The 22,312-nt window shown below is 45.5% G+C and overlaps 1 protein-coding gene across 1 annotated transcript in view; it reads left to right on the forward strand.

The window, feature by feature from the left end:
• The window catches only part of GRID1 (glutamate ionotropic receptor delta type subunit 1), a 731,665-nt gene that overhangs the window by 480,040 nt on the left and 229,313 nt on the right, over positions 1 to 22,312 (forward strand). Inside the window, exons 6-8 of the mRNA XM_028514000.2 lie at positions 4,477 to 4,647; positions 18,177 to 18,338; positions 20,327 to 20,446. Coding sequence (XP_028369801.1) covers positions 4,477 to 4,647; positions 18,177 to 18,338; positions 20,327 to 20,446 — 453 coding nt within the window. The remainder of the gene's footprint in view (positions 1 to 4,476; positions 4,648 to 18,176; positions 18,339 to 20,326; positions 20,447 to 22,312) is intronic.

Here is a 22,312-nt window from a genome sequence, read left to right on the forward strand (position 1 = left end):
AAAATTTGGACAACATGATGGAATTTTTAGAAAAAAGTGATTTAGGACAAAGGAGGAAAAGTAAGCAAATACCTATAAAATAAAGAAATTTAATTAGTAATAAGAATGATTCTACAAAGAAAATGCCAGGTTAGATGAGTTTATGGGCTAGTTCTACAAAACATTCTAGAAATTGGAGAAGATATTGGTAGCATGTGACACACTTATTATCCAGAATTTTTAAAAGCCCATCAAATATGCCAGAGACCCTACCTGATAGAAATTGGACAAAAATACAAAAACAGGAAAGGAAGCACAAATGATTCAAAATGTATGAAAGATACTTAACCCTTTTAAGAATTATGGAAGTGGAAATTAAAATCCAATTATGTGCCCATTTATACTCACCAGATTGGCATATATTAGGACATTGTACACTGTCGCATGCAGGCAAGGATACAGAGCAGCCGGAACTCTCTTTACTGTATGTGATTATAAATTGGTACAATCACTTTGGAAATTTTGTATTATCTAGGAAATTTGAACATGTTCATACTCTCCTGTCAAGGAACTCTGTTCTAGGTAGGTACCCTAGAGAAATTCTTCTACAAGTGCACCAAGATGCATACACCTGGAATACGTACATTGAAGCTTTGTTCATGATAGCAGTCAAACAAAAACATTCAAATGGTAATCCATGATAGAGTAAATAAATGGTGGCAGAGTCACACAATGCAATTGTATGTAGCTGTGAAAATGACTACACTAGAGTGGCACCCATCACCATGAATAAATAGCAGAAAATGAAAGTTAGACTAGTGGGTTTTAAATGTTGGTGAGTGCTGGAATTATCTGGAGGGCTAATGGAGAGCTGGATCTCTGCAGTTTTACCATGTCCCAGGTGACCCTGATGTACAACAGAGCCACTGAGTTAAAACAACTACAGGAGGCCTGCATACAGACTGGTCAGCTCACACAAAGCTAAGCAAAATGTACAAGTTGCACATTATTTGGGTTACATATGTAGTCATAACATGACAAAGGCAGGCTCTTTGTGAGCAGGAAGGTTCAGTGTTTAGGGAGGAGGCATCTGACCAAGATGCAATTTATATTTTATTTCTTAGGTTGATGGAAGGCACACTGAAATCATTTTATTACCCATATCTTAATGTATGTAATATTTGCAAGTTAAATATGTTTGACAATATAAACTTAAAAAGTAATAAAATAAGCAAGATTATTTTGTGCCTATGCACTCCAGTGAGTGGCCGAGTATGACTGTTACTGTTGTCTCCAGTACTTCCTTGCTGACTTCAGGGGAGGTCACACAGTATGTTCTGTCTTGCTTCTTCTGCTCATCAACAACAGTATCTGGAAGGAATGTTCAACGAGAAGGGCAAGTTCATTTCTCAAGTGAGTTGTGTAAATTGGTGGCTTGGAGTGTCCCATGTGCCCTTAGGAACCCAGGCACTGGGCCCCCTCAGGGTGGCCCAGAGGCAGCTTTGGTATGCAGCACAGAGTCACTGCCCAGCTGGAGTGAGCAGATCCCTGCCTGTACCCCTACAGTAGTAAAGAGACCCAGTGAGACCAATAGGATTGGAAAGGGCCTGGCATGGAGCTGCTGAAACTGACTGGTGACGTGGGTTTGGAATTCTCCAAAGATAATGGCACATCTCTAGGAAAAGAGGTGACCCTTTTCATTGTCTCAAAGGAATCTAGGGAGTTGCTTCTGTGGTTTCTTAGATTCTGATTGTAGCTATCTCTGTACTGTATACTAAGAATAGGCCCAGAATTACTAGCAGGCAGGTAGCAGTGCATTGATGGACAGAGTATGTGCTTTGACCCAGAGTGAGTGGATGAGAACTGGGCCATGGGAGACAGGAAGATCTCCAGAGATCCAGCAGATCCTCACTGCAAAGGAAATAGTTGGGGAGAGCTATGCCAGGGTCTCCATAATCCTGGGTGGGAAGAATGATAAAGGAACAGTCTGGAGATTAGACAGCATAGGGTAGGGGCCAAGTCCTCTGATTTACGTCATAACTGCCACCAGCTCTCTCATCCCAGGAGCTGCTGCAGGTTGTCAGGGAAAGTGATAGTTACACTTAACTAGAAAGGTACTGTGTGTCTGTAAGTCAGACTCCCTGGAGACTTCCAGGGTCCTGCTTGGGGTGCAATGGGGAATACTCAGTGACACTGACTTTCCCTCTAGGAAGCTGAGGATGCAGGAAAGATTTAATAAGAGAACTTCAAAAATAAGTGAGAAAAGCAAATGTGTGCAACATATCCATTTCCTCTCCAAGGTATCTGGGCTCTGATTAACCCCTTATGCATAAGTCAAATTATGTTCTTCATGACCTCATGTTTTTTCCTACATAAAAATCCCTCCCCAAATCTAGTTTCCTTTTCCAAGTAAAATTAGCTACTCTTCTCTTTGCTCTTTTTTATAGTCATCCTTACTATTAGATCACAATGGTTTTTTTTCTCACCTTACTAGCCTAAGCTCGGCCTCTGTGAGCAGGGCAGCCCAGAGCAGAGCACCCAGGCCCAGGCTCAACTCCATTATCTGCTCTTGTTCTTGACCCAGCTGGTTTCTGGGCCCATCTCACCTTGTGGCTCTGAGATGTAAACACTTTGCTATTTCCCTGCTTTTGATTGTCAGTTGGTTCCCACCCAACAAGATCATCTTCCCTTCAACAGACTTTTGTCAGAAATATATAGGTCAGTGGTTTATACTCAGATTCAATATGTAATAGCACTTTAATTCTTTTGAGATTACTGCATTTCAGCAGTAATTACTGCATTACTGCATTTGAGAACTATTGATTATTCTAAAAGGATGCAACTCTTAATTTCTTACCTTCTCCCAGATCCAGCACATGGTTTCAACTGGACAGTCTTTGCACTCATGTCATATTCCTAAGGCAGTTCCTAAAATACACTGTTTACCATTTTACCGTTAAACATCTTGTTCTTTAAGTGACTTTGAAACAGATGATCACTAATATCTAACCTCATTAGCTCTAATTATAATACATCATTGTCTCAAAGCTAGAACGTATCATCTGCAAGAGGAAGACTGAAGAGCTATTTTAAAACATGGTTATTCACAGTTAAAATCTTGGCTTGCAGCCAACCACCAATTAGGGCACTTTTTAGAGATAGCAAAACAGAACAATCTGACTCCCACTGCTGAAACCTCATGCCAGTTTCCCTGACTGTATTTCCTGTGCTGCTCTCAGCCATGGAACACTTTTTTTGCCTATGGAATCCTCTTCTGTGCAGCAGCCAGAGGTTTACAAAAATGTAAATCTTATTGTTTAGGCTTGTATGTGCCTAAAACTTTTCAAGGGCTCCTCATCGTCCTTAGTGTGGGCATTTTAGCCAGCTTTACTGATCCCCCACCCACATCTGTCCCAGGACACAGCTTGAGGGCTGCCTTTGCCCACCCCTCTTTTCTGCCCGCAGCCCTGCCCCTTTCTAAGCCCTGGAAGCCTGTGATGTTTCAGAAATCCTACTGCCTCACAGGATGCAGCTGCTCCCCCATCTTCAGCAACACCACCAATTCAGCTCTGCTTTGCTGCACACCCTCTCTGCCCTATATGTAAGCACTTTGCTTAACAAATTCATCCTACAGGTTCAGCTTCAGTGCTAATTCCTCAAAGAATCCTTGTCCTGGAAAAAGCTCCCTGTGGCTGGCTCCCTTTACTATTTCTATGCTCAAGAGTGCTCATTTTAAATAGGATAATAATAGGATCTACCTTGTGGAATTCCTAGGGCTGTTGTGAGCACCAAATGAGATAATGTGTGTTAAGAGCTTAGTGCATACTCTAACATGGGACACACAGTGGATTTCCTTTGTCTCTGGGTTTCTTATTGCATCACCAGCATATATCATCCTGTGATGACCTTGAGCTTCACTGCCTGGATTAGACCTGACTCATTCACAGCCATATCCCCAGTGCTTAGCACAGAACAAACCACAGAGGAGATGTTGAGTAGATTTCCTGCCACAAATGAATGGGTGGATACATTTTCAAAATTTGTATGCAAGTTTAAAAAAGAATCTAATTACTGAAGACTTAGAGGGAACTCATTGCATTTTTTGTCAGAGGAAATTGTGTCAGAGGAAACCAATTTTCCTTGCTTAAGTCAGATTGATAACTCCCAACAGAAAATTTAGCCTTTACTTCCAGCTAATATGCCTGCCATGACTTTTGACATCACTGGTTCTTAAGAGCTTGATTCTGTGGAAGCCAATGCATTGGTGGTTTAGCCACAGACATCTTTTTCTGGCTTCAGGGAAAGCATTGAATAATCCTGTTTGCATTTTGGGGTTAGCAAGTATTATTTGTAAACAAGCAACTAATACAATGTGTGACCTGGGACCAACCATTAGTTCCTTTGGCATCAGCTGTTCAGGCTGTCAGCCTCCTAATGGGCCTTATGCAGAAAAAGTTTGTGAGTCAATGGTAAGCATGGGTCTGGTTATCTTTCCAGGAAATCAGTGACCCGGAGATTCTGGATTTGGTCCACAGTGCCCTTGGCAGGATGACCGTGGTCCGACAGATCTTCCCGTCTGCCAAGGACAACCAGAAATGCATGAGGAACAACCACCGCATCTCCTCCCTGCTCTGCGACCCCCAGGAGGGCTACCTCCAGATGCTGCAGGTCAGTGCTCACCTCTCAAACTCCCTCCAGGACAGAGTCATACCCATGCTCTTGGTGTGCCCACATTCTTTAATTACTAGAACTCTGTTATTTGATGACCTTGCAACCAGTCCACAGGGTAGTGCCTCTGAGCAGCATTAGCCGGCAGTCATAGCTATTGTCCACAGACAGGTCCTCTTAGCTCATTGTGTGTGTCTTGCTGTTAAAAGTTACATGCTGACCTAAGGAGCTTCCTGTCTCTTACGCTTCTGTGATGACTTTTTCATTTGGGATGGGTTATCTGGCAGGACTAGGGATGGAGCCTTCCAGTGGGAAGTGATCATTTTGAACCTTCTTTAGGTTCTTCCCTGTAGAAAGAGTTATATGGATGTGGCTCTTGTGAAACAACTAGGGCAGACTCATTTTCCCTGGGGGCCACATCAGCCTCATGGTTGCCTTCAAAGGGCCAAATGTAGAGCTCCTTGCCCCTAGTTAAAGAGTAGTTACATTTATACAGTCCTAAAATTACATTTGGCCCTTTGAAGGTAACTGTGAGGCTGGTATGGCCCCTGGTGAAAATGGGTTTGACATCCCTGAACTAGGGACTCAGATGACTGACTCATCTGCTGAATACTGAGGTCATCCAGGATGCTGCTGCATCCCAGCTGAGCAGGGAGGGACAAGAGGGCAGGACCATCACCTGCCTACCCATTCCATTCCTTCTAAGTCAAGAAGAACAGTATTTATGGTCAGCCCTTCTGCCTGTCCCTCAGCGGAGGTGCAGCCTAGGAGCAGGATGTGGAGCTGTGCACCTATCATGAATGGAGGTTTTCTCTTGGGGGTAACAATGTAGCACTGTGGAAAATGTCCATTGGAAGCCTAGTATCTGCTTCTTCATTAAAAATATCATGCACAGAAAACTTTCCTTTGTACTTGGTGGGAGCCAGGTAATATTTCTTCCAATAGGGTTTGTGAAAATTGCCCAGGAGTTTGTGCATGTGACATGCTTGCCATTAAACATTTAAAACTAGTTACATCTTTTTTCCCAGCCAGGCATGTAGAAATCAGGGTTGTGGGACAGAGACAGGCTGTTCCTGCCATTTGAGTTTCAGTCCTATTGCAAGGCATTTTGATGGTACCTCTCAGGAGGTACACATTTTGGAGAGGGGAATTATTAGATTCTCTGGAGTAGGCTAGGTACTGTGTAATTTGCCAAAGCATAGAATCCAATCTATAATCTTATATTTGGTGGGGGGTGAGGGGTGGGAAGAAACATGCCCCAGCAGATGGTAAACACTAGAAATGGGTTCTTAAGGAAGTACAGAAGACACTGATTTTTCTCTGGAGTAGTTCCCACTCTCCGTGTTCACTGCTCCAAGGAGCCCTCAGAAGGTCTGAGTCTTTCTAAGCTGATGAAAGGTTTGGCCAAGAGAAGACCAAAGGCCTCTTTAGGACCCATGCATGGACTTGAGAGCTCTGGGCATAAGGGCCAGGAAGAGAGGCAGGTGCTTGATGCAAGATTTTATATTTTTGGATGCTGCTGGTCTGCTCTGCTTTCCTCTGTTCTGGAGTTTTGAAGAAGGGTTGAGGGCTAAGTACATCCCTCTCAGTGTGCCTCTGTATTTATCACCCCTACTTTCCATAAGGGAGGAAGAGCAGTGGATGATGTGGCTCAGGCAGTGTGCGCCCACCCCTACATCCCCACCAGGGCAGGAGGGAGAGGGGACTTTGTCAGTCTCTGGAGCCACATTCTCTCTCCTTGAAGGGCTTCACTCTTCTCCAAAAACATGCTAGCCTTATCCCTACCATACCTGGCCTGTACCCAGCCATTTGTCCAGTTTTTGCTTAGTCATACTACACTTCTTCTACTTGAGCAAAGGAGGGGCCACTTCCCACTGCACAAACATGCACTACACAACTTGGGGTAAAGAGGGGAAAAGCAGTTCTCCTTGAGGCCTATGATTTCTTGTTTTTCATGGATTAAAAGGTACAGGTGGACTTAGCTACACAGCAGACATACTGGATGTAAAGAATCTAACCTGGAGCATAATATAGAAAGGGAGCCTGATGAGGAATCCAGCTGAGGCCATACTAAAGTCACCCACACACAATAAAAGTATCAACAAAGGCACAGCTCAAAGGCGTGTGGCTAGTCATCATCAAGTGTGGTCAATGCAATATCAGCCGTAGAACCCTATCCTCATACCTCTCTCTGTTCCTGCTGAGACCCAGGTACTATGTAGAAGGCAGGATTTAACAGTGACATCACAGAGATCTTTAAGTGGTAGCCTCAGTAGTAGCAGTGGTGGCATAAGTAGTAGTAGCAGCACAGCAGTAGTAGTAGCATTATTAGTAGCAGCAGTCATAGCAGCAGCAGCAGTAGCGGCAGCAGCAGCAGCAGCAGCATAGTAGTAATTGTAGTAATTGTAGCAGCAGCAGTTGAGGCCGCAGCAGTAGTAGCAGTAGTAGTAATTATAGCAGCAGCATAAAACAGGAGTGAGATTGCTTGGGTTCAAGTTTCAACAACTCTAGTACTAATTATTTAATCATTATTATTTATTTGCCATTCTGTATCTCAGTTTCCTTCTCTGTAAACTGGAGATTAGAATATTACCTACCTCTTAGTGTCACAATGAAAACTTAATAAGAGAACATATAGAAAGCATTTTGAGTGAGACTGAGCTATTAATGATATCATTATGGAAGAGGTGGCCAGGTGTGTCACAGGGTTTCCATGGAAAAGCTGAACATAGCCTCAATTTTTTTTCTATGATGTTGTGCACCTATCTTCCTGGGTATGGTCTTTAAAAGCATCACATCAGCTGGGAGAGCATTTCTCATCTGTTCAAAGCCCCATATTATAGACATCATGCACCACTTACTGTCCACATCACTCATGCAGGTACTTAGAGTTGCCTTCTGTGGGAGAGGAGAAGGCATGTCTTTGAGACCCACTGAGTTCTTCATATACAAGACCCTGCTCACCAGAGATCTTCAGTAGGTCAAATGGGGTGGATCTGTTAAGAATGTGGGTCTTAACATAAGTTAAAAGATCTCTAGAAGCCTTTTTATAGATTTATAAATAAAATGCCTTTTTAAAAGAATATCTTTGTTGCATCTGCTTCCTTGTGTGGGACAATGATGAAAGGGAAATGTGGATTTATTTACTTGTCCTGGCCAGTAACCATTTGGGCAGCTTGTAGATTCATCCCATTTATAAGCTAATCTCTTTAAGTTTCCTTAGTAGCTATTACCTTTTCTTTTTTTCTCAATGATGGTGTAGAAGGCAAACTAATTTCTACTAGCCTCTGGCTGTGAGATTTATCGAGGAGATTCTAACATGTTTAGAACAACCAACTGAAGGAAAAAACGTTTATGTTATGGGTTATTAACTTTGTCTTGATGAAATTAATGAAAATCCTTTTGGAAATGGAGCTCTCAAGTCCATCTTCAGTTTCTACTTCTGACAGCTGCTCTTAGGATGATAATTCTGGGTTAGAAGTTTTCATGAGGACCATCAAGAAAAGGACCTTTTATAAGATCATCCATCTCTTGGTTTCGCCGGGGATCTGGCCTCAGAAACTCCATCTTCTTCTATGAGGCCTGTGGTCAAGGCTTTCTGTGCTGTAAAGCCAACCAAGCACTATTATAGCAAATCAGTTTGGTTCCTATTTAGTACAGAGGAAGTCCCTTGGAAGAAAATACCTAAATCAGTGTCTTCTAGTGGCTTTAAAAGCATTGAATTTGCCAATGTGCAGTGCTGTTGTATAGTTTTCCGTATCAAGCACTGTCTTATTTGGGTGTTTCCATTCCTGTTTCCTTGACAAGCTAGTTTAGGGCTTGTCTGATTCAGCCAATAATAAAAGTGATAACCAGCCCCTAACAACCCTGAGACTTTGCTAAGATTCCACAGGCAGCGGTGCTCCAAGGAGAATCTATAACAAACTCGGTCTTCAGAACTGCACTACATGGCAACTTCCAGGCTGTAATTGAAGTAACAGACATATTGTCATATTGACACCCCATTTATATTCAAATGCGTATCCAAAGGAGGATAGGCAAATGATATAAGCTGTGTTGTCTGGTAACTGTGGAGCCTGATCCTTGAATTAAGTTGTTGGGCCTGATGTGGTTTATGATAAAATGCTCCCTCAGGTTGGAATTTCTCTTCCTTGTGCATTTAAAATTGAGTGGCTGGATAGATGGATCCTCCCCTCCTTAATCTTTTAAAGCATTTCAAAACTTCACTTCCTGCATGTGTCTTTGTTTCTTTAAGGCTTTTTTTGTATCCTTCTGTGGCTACAAGTTTTTTGTTCTCTGCAAGTAGAATCCTTTCCTCTGGAGCAACCCCCTCCAGAGGTACCTTGGACTTCATGTCACTTTCACAGGTTACTTCATCCTAAAGACCTAGATGGAACCTTTAACAACTAGAGTGGGGAAGCAGGACCATTGATGCCTTTGTTAGAGACAATTGCACAGGTAATCTCTTTGGGTACAACTGGTTGCCATTCTGCTTGCAGGTGGCAACTTGTGCATTTGGAACTAGAAATTCTATGGTATGGACAAATGCTCCTCCTCACTTTCTACTCCCTCCCCTTGATTCAGCTGTGAGCAGAGCTCCCCATCCCCTTTGCCCTCTGCCACCATCTGCTCCTTCCTTTAGGCCTGGCCGTGGTGCCCTCTCTCTAGACAGGTGGGCTGGCAGCAGTTTGGCAGAGAGGCCTGGCCTGAGGATGGATTTCTCAAGCTGTGTCATCTGGACATCAGCTTGTCCTCCCAGCTGGACCCTCTGCTGGCTGCCTGTCTGACTTTTCTGGATGACCAGAGCCTGTCTGAGGATCTAGTCTGAGGTCAGTTCCTGCTGGTTGCCTCTTTGAGGTCTCCCTGAACAGTCTACTTGGCTTGATTAATGACAGAGGGAAGAGAAAACTGGGTATTTTAGAAGCCTAGAGGAAATGCAGCCTTTCCTAATGAAAGCATTTCCCAGGGTTTCGGCTTTGGTGTGGGGTAGATAATTGTCTGGTGGCAAGATGCAGCTGGCCCATGTGGCCCTCACTGTGGCCTGCTATTCATCTTCCTTTGCCTTCAAGGACGACTCTTACCCTGATAATATGTATGCACAACACTTTCCAGGGCCCCTGGAGTACATTATAATGAGTCAATGCTGGAACACCTTAATCTGATTTGTATAAATTCTCAGAGCACAGAGCACCAGGAGTACAGCCAGCCAGCTACAGGTAGGTTCTTCCAGGACCTGTCCCTTCCAGTGTGATGGGGGCGGGCACAGGACTCAGCCTGCTGAAGTCCAGACAGGATTGGAAACATACAGGTCTCCTGAATTGCTCAGCACATTTATTTGATGGGGGGCTTATGTTTTTATTACTCCTGTTTCTAATCCTGCTTCTGAGGACAGAGTAAGTAAACAGATCATCTGAATCCCTGATGGGGCTGCCTTGACCCCACCCAGTGCTGACCCAGTTGGGAAATCAGTGCCTTTCCTGGTTCCAACAGGACAACAAATGGGAGTCTCAGAGATGATGTCACACATAGAGGTCAGGGATCTCTGGTGGGCTTTGCACTATAGCTGCACAAACAGCCTCTGATGTGCTAAGTCCCCTCTGTCCATTTTGCTGGCTTCCTTATCCACCCTCTATTTTATCCTTCTGGGTTTTCACACCAAAGTGAATTCTCCTTATTTTCTCATGAAGATCAATTTAACAATCTTATTGGTAGCCTTTGCTCCTGCTGACCCAAGGTATATTTCTAAATAAAATATAGTTACTGATGAAATGGGGATGCTGGTTCTATTTTAAAAAATCAAACCTGTTTTTCCATCCCTGGTTCTCAGTTGGCCTTGTGTGATTGATCTTTAATTATCCAGGAGGGTGTACCTAGGTATCTTAAGATCTGCAAGGTCCAGTCAAGAGCTCTTGCCTGAATTGTCTGTTCTGCCTCCCAGAGATGTGGCTTCACCTTCCCTATTTTCCATCTGGGGACCCACGTCTTTTATAGGTAAATGACTTTGGAAATCCAAGCCTTGCCAGGATCCCACATATCATGGAAATGCATACCTAGATTCTGACTGGAGGTGACAATTCCACATGGAACATGCTGGTCTGGAGCTCCTATTTCCTTTTCCCAGCATAGCTTCTGCCCTCTATCATTCATATTCTAAGAGGCAACCTTTTTGCAAATACCTTGACATCTCTTTACCTTGGTGTTTTTCTTTCCTAAGAACAGGTTTAAAACTATTCATCCAATATTCATTAATTCCACAAATATCAATTATCCACTTAGTTGGTGCCAGCTTATATGATGAAATTTCACAAATGTTCTCTTTCTTAATTCTCACAAATCCCAAATAAATTGGGACTATTAGCCAGTATGTTGTAGTGTGTACCAGTTAAGAGAATGGCATATGCAAGGCCCCAGAGGCCCAGGCGAGCAAGGGCAGATTTCTGTGTGTCTGAGGCAAGAGGTGAGAGGGAAGAAGGTCAGTTGGAGAGCAGGGCAGCTTCCAGGGTGTCAAGGGCAGGGTGTGCATCCAAGAAAGACACTTGTGTACTGGACAGAGGGGTAGAGCCTGAGGCTGGTAGACAAGGTCACTAGTGATTACCATCTCCCTAAGGAGAAATGAGGGTACTCAAACCATGCTGTGGTGATGGGAGGTGACCATGTAGAGAGAACAATAAGGAAGCTTCTGGGGACTGAAATATCTAAGCCTGAGCAGGAGACAGGGAACATGGTGCCTCCCACAGGGTTGGGTGGTAGCTAGTCCTTGTTCTAGTCATGCTCTGCCTGCCTGCTTCTCTCTCCTGCACACCTGGGTGGTCTCATTGCAGTATTGCCTGTGCTGGAGTCTCCCATGGCTGAACCAGCCCTACAGTGCAAATGTCAGGCTTTTGATTGCAGTGGACCAAGCCACCTCCCTTTCAGGAACTGGGGTCAGGGTATTATCGAGGACCCCACTCTGCGCCATCCTGCACTGGTACCTTTTATGGAACATCCCAAGGGCAGAGATGTGGCCTTTCCCTCACCTCAGTGCAGACAGCTCTGAAAAGGTCCTGCTCAGGCGCAAGGGGCTGTGGCAGCTGTGACTTTGCACCTGGGGTTGGAAAGAGGCCAGGGATGTATGTCCAGGTCAGCAGATTTTAGGCAGTGTTAGGAATAGAATGCTCAAGGCTGATCCTTGCTCAGTCTTCTGGTTACAACCTGCAAAAGTCAGATGTGACCCCTGCTTGCCCTTGAATAGCTTTTGGACTAAGATGATTTGGGGGAGAGGGTGAGTGGTGTTGGCAGATCCAAGTTCATTTCCTCAACAGGTCCCATGCTGTGTGCACCAGATATGTGCTGGGACCCAGAAACTGCAGACACCCTGGAGGAGCTCTCAGCTCACCCACATTGAAGTCAGATGGAAAATCCTGCTTGGGTCCTTTATTTCCTCTTCCATTTCCTTCTGTCTTTATCCCTCCCAAATGGAAAACACATGCAAATTGCTTAGGACAGTACTTGGTGTACATTGCTACTTGCATTTCATAGAGGGTAAGTCAGGGCCACCCACAATACCTCTTCAAGACCTCTGAACATATTGTATTTTACTATCATCAATGTAAGACTAGAACAAGTCTTGACTTGTTCAGTAGCACTCAGCAAGTGAGTGCAAGTGGAGATTCAATTTGCTCATTCAGTAATTATTTATCGAGCATATTCTATATCTATGCACTTCTGTCCAGATAGGGGTTATAGCAGTGAACAGAGCTGACTCAGGTTGTGGTGAAGCCAAAACTTTGCCTCATCCTACCATGCCATCAGGTTAAGCTGCATAGACAGTAGAATAAGAGTTGTACAGTATGACAGTAAGAGAGGAACTTTACATATACAACAAAGTCTGTCCAGAAAGTATCCAACCATGTACTATGAAAAATAGAGACATTTATTGAAGAATATACAAGATACAAGAAACATTGTACATAGGATAATAATGCCTCAGTCCCATTCAAAGTAGGTATCTTGGGACCTCACACAGTTCTCTCAGCAGCTCTTCCACTGTTGAAAATCCTCTGCAAAATCCTTTGTTGGAATCGCCATCAGCTGCCCCATTGTATTTTCCTGAATCTCATCAATGGTCTGAAATCTCTTCCCTTTCAAAGGTGGTTTTAGTTTTGGGAAAAGCCAGAAGTTGCAGGGCACCAAACCTGGGCTGTAGGGGGTGCTGAGTCACCTGGATAATTTGAGGTTTTGCCAAAAAACTCTGCATGAGACATGATGCATAAGTTGGGCGCCTTTTCGTGAAAAGGCGTGAAGCTGCTAATCACCAGTTGTCCATAGATGACAGTTTTGTTGTATTGCATCTCAGCTGACAAATAACATTGAGGTAGTACTCATTAATTGTTTGGCCTGGAGGGACAGCACCTTCCCAATCAAAAAATACAGTTAACATGGTCTTGATCTTGCTATGACTTTGCTGTACCTTCTTTGGGTGTGGACTCTTAATTCATCTCTGGTTCATAGCCATCAACCCATGAGACATCTTCAGTTCTGACCTTCTTGAGGAAATCTCATTCATTGGTAGTGGTTTGAATCAAGCCATTGGCAACTGTAGCACAATGTTCCTTCTGCTCTGGTAGCAGAAGCCACAGAGAAAATTTTGCCATGACAGATTTCATGCCAAGATCTTGCATCAAAATCTCAGGCACAGTAGTTTCTAGAGTCCCCAGACCATCTTCTAGTGACTGTAGTCACTGATCTTTTTTGACTGCAGCCTGTACACATTCAGCATTCTCAGATGTTCTGCTTGTTGCCTTCCAGAACATGGATCACCTTCAACAGATTCTTGACCATCTTTGAAGTGTTTGTGCCACACTTTTATTTGTGCTGCACTGGTTGCATCATCCCCAACAGCCATCTGATCATCCAGATAGTTTCTGCAGAGAAATGTGCAAGCTTAATGCAAAATTTGGTGCAGATTGGTTGCTCTACTGACTCAAGTCATTTTGAATGTGATGGCCACACAGTACACACACTCACACAATGGCATCTACAGCCCCCATTGACTAGCACAGTGAAGTCATCATTGTTCATGCATGTGCATTCCAGTCCACTGTCCTTGGCTTCCAGGTTACATCAGTGTCACACAAACCGTTCTCGTTATACTAACAATGGCTAGATTTTTTTCTGGACAGACCTTGTATCTCTAGGGTGGTCAGCTGAACCAGCTGAGTTCCTGCCAGTTTTGTCCCCACCTAGAATGAGGTCACAGGCTTCAAGGAGAGCCTTGGGTCCCTCTCCTGATTCTGGTTCTTGTTTGTTTCTGACTTAATTCCCTCTGGTATCTCTCATCTGGTTTCAGTTCCTTTGCTTTGCATCCAGGTCTTTCCTATGTCAAAACCTTTGCCCCAATACTTTGGTTTCTCCTTTCTTCTCAAGAACTCTCACCTGAAATGCTGTTTTTGGTTCCTTGTCCCTTTTGTGCTGCATTATAGATAGGCTAGCCAGAACCTCAGGCTCTCACTTGCGGAAGGATGAGGGTTTAAATAATGACTGTATCTGCTCTGCTTGACTTTTCTTGGCAAATGAGCTTTGTGTTGTGCCTTACCTGAGATGTGAGGGAGAAAGGCAAGGACTTCTTTAACCAGCTCCCCACTATTGCCCCTGACTTTGTCCTCAGTAGCTCCAGCTTGGGCTGCTAGCCCTCAAGACCAATGGTTAGGAGAGTCCACACAGCTGGGAGCCTCTCTCCTTCCAGACTGCCCCTGTTGGTTCAAGGCATGGCATAACTAAGCCCTGACCCTAGTCTTCACCAACCTGCCCTGAGGAAAGGCATTTCCTACATTTTTCAGGACTCAGGGGAGCCCCAAATAGAAGCTGCCCTTCTACTCTCCATTCTTGACCCTTTCCCCAAAACTTCCCTCTCTGGACAGCCAGATTGTGAGGGTAGCACTCCTTCCTTTGTATCCCCAGCAGTGAACCCAGCAGGTCACCCAAGTTAGGACACTGAGGTTGAGGAAGAGCTGCAGAACAATGCAGAGTGTCAGCTTCTGTCTGAGGCAGGAACTACTGAGATAGCACCTCACCAGGAGAAGGGGCGGCAGTGAGTGGAGAAGATTGGACAAGCTCCAAGTAAAGACTAAGACATTTTGAGTAGGCTATACATGAGAAGCAAATAGTTGTTTAAACAAAGGAGGTTCCCCACCCAAGTCACAGATGGAGGCAGCAAATCTTTCTTCCTGATATATTTATATATATAAGGAAAAATATATATAAGTATATATGCATTTGTTTTATACATATATTTTTCTCTTTATATATATTTTTTCTCTTTATTATATATATGTGTATATATATATATAGCAGGAAAAAATATATATATATTTGTTTTATATATACACTTTTCCTGTCTCTATATTTTCTCTCTTTGTGAACCAAGATTAGTATGTGTCTTCTTATTAGGAGATCCATCCAGCCATCCACCCATCCATCTCCCTATCTCCCTATCTCCCCTCCCACGCATACCCATTCATCCACCTATACACTCATTCATCTGTCTATTCATCCTTGCATCCATCCACCATGTGTCTATCCATCAAACATACATTAAGTACCAGTCACATGTCTTGGGTAATGCTGGATGCTGGGTTCTAGAGATAATGTGTATATATAGAGAGATATCTAGAATAGTGGGGAAAAAATCCCCTATGCTTAAGAAACTCAGAGTTTGGTGAGTAAATGCACTTATGAACTGACAGTGTGTAGATCATGGCAGAAGGTGCCCAGGGTGACAGAAGTGGGGCAGTGGGAAGGCCTATCCATACCTGGGAAAGAGCGTTGCTCAAGCCTGTTGTCCCCTTGAACTGAAATGCATTAACCCTTCTCAGAAGACACACTTGTGGGAGGGCTCAGGGCTTCCTTTGGCCTTTCTGAGTCACATCCTGTTTTTCCCTCTTCATTTCAGACCTCTCTGTATTCATACATTCATTAAATACCTCAATTCATTGTGAGTTGAAATGCCAGAGGGAAGAAGGGAAGTACCACTGGGTGCTGGTCTGGGCCACAGCTGGGGTGCTGCCGCCCCTGTGTATGAGTGTGTGTAAAGGTGTAGATGTGTCAGAACATCCCACTGGTTGAATAGCATCAGCTATGAGTGGGTGGTTGGGAGATGCATGAATGTCTTGAGAAGAGAAATCTTCACATCATCAAAGTGTCTCAGCTTTGAGTTATCCTTTCAGAAAAAAAATTAAAAAAATAAAACCAAGCTAATTCTAAGTAGCTTACATTCTCTTATAAAACATCTCCATTATGGCTTTGTATTCCAGAGGGAAGGCCAACATGTCAAAAATAATTTTGCAGTGGCAGTGGCTCCTGAGAGCTGGAGTTGTGGGGAGGCTGACAAGGGCAGGGAGTGGGTTAGTCTTTTGCCTGAAGAAATACTCTCCCAGGGATGTAGGGATGGGAGACATGGCTCTGTCCTGGTGTTCCCTGTAGGGCAGAAGGTGAATTCCAGGTGGTTGGAATCATTTCTCTCTGCTGTCAGATAAGCACCTGTGTATTGCAGGGCCCTAAGAAAGGTTGCCAGGTGCTGACATGCCTGCTTCCCTTTGTCCTGAGGCTCTTGTTTAAGTCAGCAGGGGTCAGTCATCCCAGGCATCCTCATGCCACCACTGAGGTATCTCCTGTCCATCCTCCATCCACTTCTTACCCCTGCAGCATGCAGAGGTGCCAGGAACATGGGCCTTAGTGGCATACATCTCTGTGCCTGCTGCAAGTACACAGGTTGAAAGCAGATCGGCAAGGGCTCTGTGGGAATGGTCAGGGCACAGGGATACCATTGAAACAGTCTGCTCTGCTTGAGAGTTAGAATGGGTGTCTGGGCAGGCATGATATAGCAGATGTTTTTGATGTCCTGCACCAGCTCCCTTTGGCCTGCGTCTGATTTCAGTTGCAGAGGACAGTTCCCTTAACACAAGCTCTTGTCTGTTTTGAGGGTACACAGTCTATGTGAAGACAGAAATTCCAGGCTGAGAAGAAGGTATGGGAGTGTTGGGAGTGCAAGGGACATTCTGGGGAGTGGTAAGGGCCAGGCTGCGAGGCAGCTGTGGTTTTTCCTGAAGCCCAAGGATCTTATTTGATCTTCCCAGGAGTCCTGTGAGGCCAACAGATTGTTCTATTTATATCTGGTGATTTTGTTTTCCTGAAATATTTTTAGCAGGCACCTTGCTGTTTAGAAATGCAGAGAATTGTCCCTTTGACCCACTTTGGCTGATGATTGTTTGTGCAATAGCTCCTGGGAGGAGGGGGTGTCCTGAGGGGTAACACCTGAGAACAAAGCTGCCTCGCTCCTTATGGAGGACCCTTGCTGGGTCCCTGAGAAGGCAGATGTGGGTGTTTGGGCTCCTCCAGATTATGGTCAGGGGAGTGAGCCTTGGCCCACCCCTGGACCCCACTGCCATGGTGTAGCTCTTCTTGCTGTTATTCCAGCTTCTCCCTCACAAACTTGTTCTCAAGAGCTGAGATGGCTAGGTCTCCTCTAGGGCCCAGCTGTACTGTGGACAGCTAAGCAGAGGGCAAGTTCTCAGATGTGCATAGTTGCAAATCCCCAAAGTGCCCCCTAGCTGGCCATGATGCCACTGTGAGAAGGTCTGTGGCATCTGAATCTCCATCCACACAAGCTGCCACAGCTCACGCTGGCCACCATCATCCCCAGGCCCAGCCAGGAACCAGAACAGTTGTAAGGTAGAAATGTGATTTCTTGGCATAGATCCTCCACTGGAACCCTTCTCCCTAAAGTTCCCAATGTTGTTACTACTTAGCACAGCAGACCAGACTCAGCATGGCTCAGTCCCTGTGTTTCTCTTGAGCCCACTCCCTCCCTACTCTACTCGTTGGTTCAGTTGAACCTGTTGAACTGTTTTCTTAACCGGGTTTGGCCCATTGTCTGTTTTTGTGAATAATATTTTATTGGCACATCCTTTGTTTGTGTATTTTCTATGGCAGCTTTATACTATAACAGCAGGATCAAGCAGTTTCAAGGAGACTGTAAGTCCTACAAAGCCTAAAATCTTTACCTTTGGTCCTTTACAGGATATTCTGATAGACTATGCCCTACCTGGCCGTATTCCTTTGCACAGTCATGCCTTTGCATACTGCTGTGCTTTTTCTAAAAACCTCTCCACTCTTTATCCTATAATTCTTCTAGACTGAGCTTTCTGCCCATCCTTCCCTCCCACCTTTGCTACCTGAGGAGGATATGTCCCATTCCAGTCTCCCACAGAACTTGCATACAAGACTCAATTGTGACAATGACCACTCTGGTTCTCCTGTTGATGTTCAGATCCACCCCCAATTCTAGCTCCTAAAGCAGGGCTAGGTCTTACTCTATTCACCTCCTGCCTGGTGTTTTGAATGTATACCTGGAAGGCAGAGGATTGCTGCATAGATAGTGGGTACCACTTCTTAGTGTTACCATTCAGAGTCACCCCAGCCCTCCACTGGTTTCTTCTCCTCTCTCTGGAAGTGTACCAGTGGAAAAGGTTTCACCACCTTTATCTTTGCAGATCTCCAACCTCTACCTGTATGACAGTGTTCTGATGCTGGCTAACGCCTTCCACAGGAAGCTGGAGGACCGGAAATGGCACAGCATGGCAAGCCTCAACTGCATCCGCAAGTCCACCAAGCCATGGAATGGAGGGAGGTCTATGCTGGACACAATCAAAAAGGTATGTGGGAGGGAGAACCCTCCTGGGCCAAGGCCTCCTCGCACCCCTTCCTCACCCCTGCCTCCTGCAGCAGGTGTCATGAACGGAGCTCTCTTCATGGTTGTCCTGGCAGGCCCCTCCCAAGCTCCTGTCTTTGCCACTCTTTCTGTCTCAGTGTTTGAGGGAGGAGTGAGCTAGGGCTCATGTCTCTGTGTTATTATGATTGTCTCTGTTTTCATATGTGAATACTGGACATCAGAGAGGTTAAGTAACTTGCCCAAGGTAATAAGTACAGTAGTCCCCCCTTATCCACGGTTTTACTTTTAGCAGTTTCAGTTACCCATGATCAACGATGATTGGAAAGTATTAAATGGAAAATTCTAGAAATAAATGATTCATAAGTTTTAAATAGCACACTATTATGAGTACCTGCTTCATCTCATCACATTGGTATTGTATCATCTCATATCATCATAGGAAGAAGCAGGGTGCATGCAGTGCAATAAGATATTTCAGGAGAAAGAGAGACCACATTTACATAACTTTTATTGCAGTATGTTCTATTTTATTCTTAGTTATTGTTGTTAATATCCTATTGTGCCTAATTAATACATTAAACTTTATCATAGGTACATGTGTACAGGAGAAAACCATAGTATATATAGGGTTTGGTACTATCCATGGTTTGGGGCATCTATTGGGGGTCTTGGAATATATTCCCTATGGGTAAGGGGGAACTACTGTAAGTAAAACAATGGAAGCAACTGCCTAGCTCATGTCTGCCATGGTTTATGAAGAGGCTGTCTCAGTTGGCAGTGCTTATCATAGGTGTGCTTATCAGTCGAGACTGCAGCCTCTGTGTGTGTACATACATGTGCATGTGGGTGTGTTCATCTGGGTGTGGCTGTGAATATGCATGTGCAGGTATTCTGCACTTGTGATGTGTCCCATGACATACTAAAGCACAACACCAAGTTAGAAAGCTAGATTTGAAGTGAATTGGGTAATCCACAGAAGATCTGTTAGTTTGAATTGGCTTTTAGAGGCTTCAAAAGAGCATTTAAGGAAATCTGCAGTGCTAGGAGTTTTAGTCACAATAAATTGTGTGTGATTTCAGTAGCTGCAAACATATTCTGGTGTTAGTTTAAATCTACTGCAGCCCAAGCCAGACCTGGGTGTCCTCTTGGGCTAGCTCAGGCCCTGGGACTCTCCCAGCTCACTGATTATGGGGGATTAAGCCTGGATGAGACCCCCTCCCCCAGTCTTGAAGAAAGAAGTGGCTTTACCACAGGGTAGCTCAGCCCCTCTGCCACCTGCTCTTACAGAGCCCACTGAGCCACTGGAGAGAGGCACTGGTCACATGCCCCCCCCCCCCCCCCCCCTCAGTCTGTGGCCATCACCATGCCCTGTGCACAGTTTCTCCTTCTGTCCTTGCAGGATCTGTGATGTGGATCTAAGTAATCTAGGCTGATGCTAGGAGGTGAGCAGTGACTTGCCTAAGGTGGCACAGGTGGCAAAGCCAGGATTGGAGCTGGGCTTTGGCTTCCAGGTCTCATGCTTGCTGCTTTGCAACTCCCACAATGTGCCTAACATGGCTCTTGTTGACCTTTGACTTTCTGCTTGGCTCAAGCTAAGGTGAGCCCCTGGGGCAGGCTGCAAGAGTAGACTGTAAGCTTCAGTGGGAGGGCACAAAAGCTGTTACTCTTTAATTTCATGGCTAGCACAGTGTGTGGCACAGAGCAGGTCCTCTAATCATATTGACTACATAAATGACAGGTGCAAGCCTTAGGGACTTTTCCTGTGAGTCATGGCCTGGGAAGTGTTGATCTTACTCCGAGGCCCTAGGACTGCCACTGACTCTTTTCTCATTACAGTGTACCCACCACTCCCCCAGACCTTGATTGTTCACTTCTTGGTGACCACTTTTGTTTTCTTTCTTGCCTTGGGCTTTCCTCCTCTCCCCTGTCCATATCTGTCTTACCCTGAATGATTTTTCCTTCTCTCTGCAGGGCCACATCACGGGCCTCACAGGGGTGATGGAATTTCGGGAGGATAGTTCCAATCCCTATGTCCAGTTTGAAATCCTCGGCACAACCTACAGTGAGACCTTTGGCAAAGACATGCGTAAGGTAATCCTCAGGGGCCCACCTCCTCCTCTTCCTGCTATGGTGGCATAGGCCCTGTGTTCTGAGCAGTGCTGACCAGCACAGAGCCTCCACCCCCACCCCCAGTCTCTGCTGATGTTGCCATGGTGCTGGTGTTTATGCCAAGGTGGGGAAGAGGCTCAGAGAGTTCCAACAGAAAGTGCCCAAGTGCTGCTGATATAGTCTCTGAGTACAGTAGGGACCTGGAGGGCCAGCCCTGTGGTCCTGGGCAAGCCTGGGAGGGCAGTGCGTTTCTCCAGAATGGCTGAAATCAGCCCAATGGCAGGGACAGGTGTGACTGGCTGAGGCAGGAGTCAGAGGCTATAGCCAGAGAGTATTCTTTAGATCCAAGAGTGAGACAAGGCCATGAGCAGACAAGTGACACAGAAGGAGGGTAAGAAGCTGGGAGTGCTGGGGCCCACTGGAGAGAAGGAAGAGGCACATGGGCTTAATCACTCAGGGTGGGCTTTGGCTGTTTCATTTGGTACTCCTGCAAGTGGTGGGCCTGGGGGCTTTTCCAATGATACTTCCCTTCTCTTATGAGGGATTTTAGGATTGAGGACTGGAGGCTGGCATTGCCCAGAGCTGGGATCCCTGGAGTGAAGGCACAGATGGATATGCTCATGATGTGAAGGGGCCACAGGCTTAATCTAATGAGGATAACATCAAAGTATTGGTTGGTTGGCATGTACTCAGGTACAGACTCACACAGTGGTCACACACATTCACAGAGTCACACTCACATTTCCGTAGACTTGAAAGAAAGATGTTTCTTCTAATGACAGTACCCAGGAGACAAAGAGTGTGGTGAGCTCTCAGCAGGGCAGGGTAAACTCTTGGTAGAGATCCCTCCACCCTGGATGCTGGCACTGGTTGGGGGCAGAAAAGAGCTCCATGATGTGGGGGTACTGAGAATCTAGGTGAGGGGTTCTCCGCTGTGCTCCTGGAGGGCCAGATGGAAGGATGCATGTGTGAGGCTGTGGAGGGTGTGAGAGCTGTTGAGCATTTAGGGACTGTCATCAGCTACAACATGGGAGGACTGTTTCCCCAGGGAGAGGCTGGGGAGACTGAGGGTCCATGTGTGATGTGGGTAGGGGGCACTTTCAGGCCATCCTGTGACAGAAGGTAGAGTCATGGTTTGGTCATAACAATATGGAAGGTTCAATAATTGATTGAGATGCAATGGTGATGCATATGGTTTGATGACAATTGGGGGCTCAGAGGTTTGTTTGTGGCATCATAGATGGGATGGATGGCTGGTGTGATACCCTGGTGGGCCAGAGTGGGACCTGTAGTGCCAAGGGTGCCAGGGATGTCAGTTAGGCATACCCAAAGCTGTGAGGCCTGGTAGAGGGCTGGGGACAGGCAGTCAGCATTGGTCTGGGACATTTATGGCCACAAAAGAAGTTGACTTGTGTTGGGACTCCCACCTGGACAGGGGAAAGCAGGACACAGCACCATTTCAGTCACTCTGATAGGAAAGGAGCTTATCAAGCATAGCTGCCTGAAGCAGCGACCATTCCTGTCTGCCACGGTACTTGCCTTCAGTCCTCAGTGTTCCTCTGCTGTTAATGACAGTCAGGCTCTGTCTGCTGGATCCTTTGCTGCCTTGTCCTCTTCTGTCAGCTCAACTCTAACATCAAGGACCCCCTAGTGGGTGGAATATTGGCTATGGAGGTCTCTGCCTCATCTTAGGCAGCTGATGGGGGACATGTTGACCACTCCAGGGACCTGAGACAGCAGGAGGCAGTGTCCTCCACTTCCTGCTTCAGGTGCCTGGGTCTTTTGTGTTGCCATGGCAACACTCCTCCAATACCCTAAAGCCAATGGGAGCTGGAATCTCTCAGTATA

Source organism: Phyllostomus discolor, chromosome 5 (assembly GCF_004126475.2).
Source record: "Phyllostomus discolor isolate MPI-MPIP mPhyDis1 chromosome 5, mPhyDis1.pri.v3, whole genome shotgun sequence".
NCBI classification, from domain to species: domain Eukaryota; kingdom Metazoa; phylum Chordata; class Mammalia; order Chiroptera; family Phyllostomidae; genus Phyllostomus; species Phyllostomus discolor.